Source organism: Phoca vitulina, unplaced genomic scaffold, assembly GCF_004348235.1.
Source record: "Phoca vitulina isolate PV1807 unplaced genomic scaffold, GSC_HSeal_1.0 scaffold3147, whole genome shotgun sequence".
In the NCBI taxonomy this organism is placed as follows: Eukaryota; Metazoa; Chordata; class Mammalia; order Carnivora; family Phocidae; genus Phoca; species Phoca vitulina.
In genome coordinates, this window is record NW_022592829.1 from 1 (window position 1) to 2,854 (window position 2,854).

At 38.5% G+C, this 2,854-nt stretch overlaps 1 protein-coding gene across 1 annotated transcript; it reads right to left on the minus strand.

The window, feature by feature from the left end:
* Window positions 1–1,936: 1,936 nt before the first annotated feature.
* LOC116629781 (hsc70-interacting protein-like) lies at window positions 1,937–2,848 on the minus strand (the record flags this gene model as incomplete). Its single annotated transcript, XM_032399997.1, has 1 exon — window positions 1,937–2,848. A coding segment is annotated over one exon (651 nt), but the record flags the coding sequence as incomplete, so codon positions are not given.
* Window positions 2,849–2,854: the final 6 nt, after the last annotated feature.

The following is a 2,854-nucleotide window of genomic DNA, read 5'->3' on the forward strand; positions in this document are numbered from 1 at the left end:
CCAGGGCTAGTGTTAGAATTTCACTCCGGGAAACCTGAGTGCCTTTTTTTTTTTCCAGTTTGAAACCATACTTTATTTTTAATGTAGCCAGAAATCAAATAACTATATATTTTTAAGCAGAAAAAACTCCTTTCCTTCTTATATCATTGTTAGCACAAGAAAAAACACTTCTGGTTTAGAAATGATACTGAGTTTCTATGAAAATGAATGTACTTTTTATTTGTGGAACTTAAAAGCACAGGACACATTTTCAGAAGACCAATTTTACTTTTACCCACTTATGGTAATATTTGCAATGTTAGAATGTACTTAATATATAATTAAGTAAATCAAATAGGAACCCAAAAGGAACTGGTCTTCTTGAGTTATTCACAGCACACATTAGAATATCTGAGAGAGAACACACATTAATAACAACAAAAAAAAACACTTGCAAGCTCAAATGCAAGTTTATGTGCTGAGTATTTTTAAAGGGTTTAAAAAGCATGCTCAGTTAGCATACAGCCTCTTCTCACTCATAAAACAGATGCATTTCTATCTGCTTGTGTACAGCAAAAGGTTAGAACCTGAATCAACCTACTTATGACTTCAGAAATGTGCTACTTCAAAAATGTATTCCATGGAATTTTTTTTCACTGCTCCTACCACTGAGTCTTCAAAATAAGCAAAGTACAGAGGGTCTCATCCCTACCCTTGAAACTGTTTTTAAACACCAGCACTTTAAATTGAAAGACAGGCAGGACCCTAGCAATTCCTGTTACAGTGCCTGGACTTAGTCTTAATTATTAATGTTAAGAGTTGAATGTACGACAGAAAATCTATCATTTCTTTATCTTTGGTGGAGAAGGAGGGAGACAAAGTAGAGGTGGGGGATATGGTGCAGTATTTAGGAGCTAAACAGGAGCACAACTCATCAACCCCGAAATGAAGAACCATGGATCTCATCAATTTTATAATTCATGTTGGATCAAGAAGTTTGATTCCCCTCTATGTATATCAATGAATTCAAACCTCATACTCTCCAAACTACGAAGATGAATAATGTAAGATAAACTCCAACTGCAACAGTATTTCCCAAGTAGAGAACTGAACACCAAAGGGAATCCCTCCTTCCAACATCTTTTGACATGGTAAGATTTCACCAAAGTAGAAACCTATAATTTAAATATGAAATCGCTTGGCCAAGTAAGAAACTACAGCTGTTATGGGTATTACCTTACATAATCACTATATTACATATTAAACCCAGCATGACATATACTTGCACAATTATGCTGTGAATGATACAGTAGTGATGAAGCCAGTGAAAAAGGACTACCTTTAGCCCAAAAAGAGTATGGGGGGGGAGGCAAGTGAAAACAAGTAGAAAGCACACGAAGAGATGGCTATTTTCTGACCAGGAAGGTCACTCTAAACACAGAAATATAAAAAGAAAAGTATTCCCTTATTTCCCCTATGTGGAAATAATGCAAACATTTATTTTCTCTATCAGACAAGAACACAGCTAAGTAATCCAATTCTACTGCAGCATTATAAAAATCATCCCTTCACCACAGTGTAAGATTTAAATGCATCTGCACAAGGGTGCACACTATATAAGAGGAGTAAGGTTGCTGCTGCCCTGCCAAGCACTTCCGGTCCCTACCCAGGTCCTACTGCAATACTGGTTGTCCCAGTGGTTTTATCCAAATAAATTGTGTTTAAAAAATAAAGCATTTAAGAAGACAAGTCAAAATGCATCAGAAACCATATCTCCAACTCAAACTTCATCTATTTAAATGTTGTATTTGCCTCCCACTAATAAACCTTTATTTCACTCAAACTGAGCAATAAATCTTCCACACTGAAGTATCTTCCTTGCCCAATTAATCCAAAGGAAAAAAACTGAAATGATTAGTAAAGAAAAATGTAGGGACTAACACACCCTTTTAATATGTTTTTAAATATTTTTAAGGTTTAAAAGTGTTTAAAGTTTGTAATTCCTAGTAGGAAAACATTATCTGAATGACTACCCTAATGGCAAACCACTATAGAATATTTCAGTTGCATGTGGGACAGAGGGGTAGGGATTCTCTTCACAGCACCCCAGCTTTCTTCATGAGAAGGTCAGAGGTACACTGGTTTGTATTATTGCGACATCCATTAGGTGATCGTTGCTTTTCCTTCAGCAAGGGCTTTATTTGTCAGAAGGGCATTATTATGCTTGACCTCCAAATCTGGCTGATAATTTACTGATGAGATTCTTAACCTTTGGATTGCTCTGATATTTTGACATATTCGCTGGGTTCTGGGCCACATCCTGGAAGGCCACCATAACTTCTGGATCCTGCATGGCTGCGAGAACCTCTGGATCACTAAGAATTTCATTGAGCCCAGGCATTCCTGCCATTCCAGGCATCCCCCCTGCCATTCCAGGCATTCCTCCAGGAAAATTACCAGGCATTCCCCCAGGAAAGCCACCTGGGAAAGAGCCATACTGAGCTCCTGATTGTCGTCTGGCTTCTTCCTCCCTCTGGGCTCTCTCATGTTCTTCCCGAGCCTTCTTAACCCTTTCTATTCTTTCTTTGATCTCTCGCTCTTCACGTTTTCGCTCATACTTTCTCTGATGTTCAGCAATTTTCTGGGCCCTCGGTTGAACTTCTTTCAGCATTGCACTAGCATCTTCATCGTAATCTAGTTTACAAGCAAGGGCAAGATCATGTGCTGCTTCTTCCCAATGGCCCAGAAGTCTGTGTGCTTTCCCTCGCCACTTATAAGGCTGAGCTGAATCAGGATTTATTTCAATAGCTCTGTCAGAGTCTCGAATGGCAGCATTTGGCTTCTGTAATTTGATGAAGACACTGGCTCTCTTGGC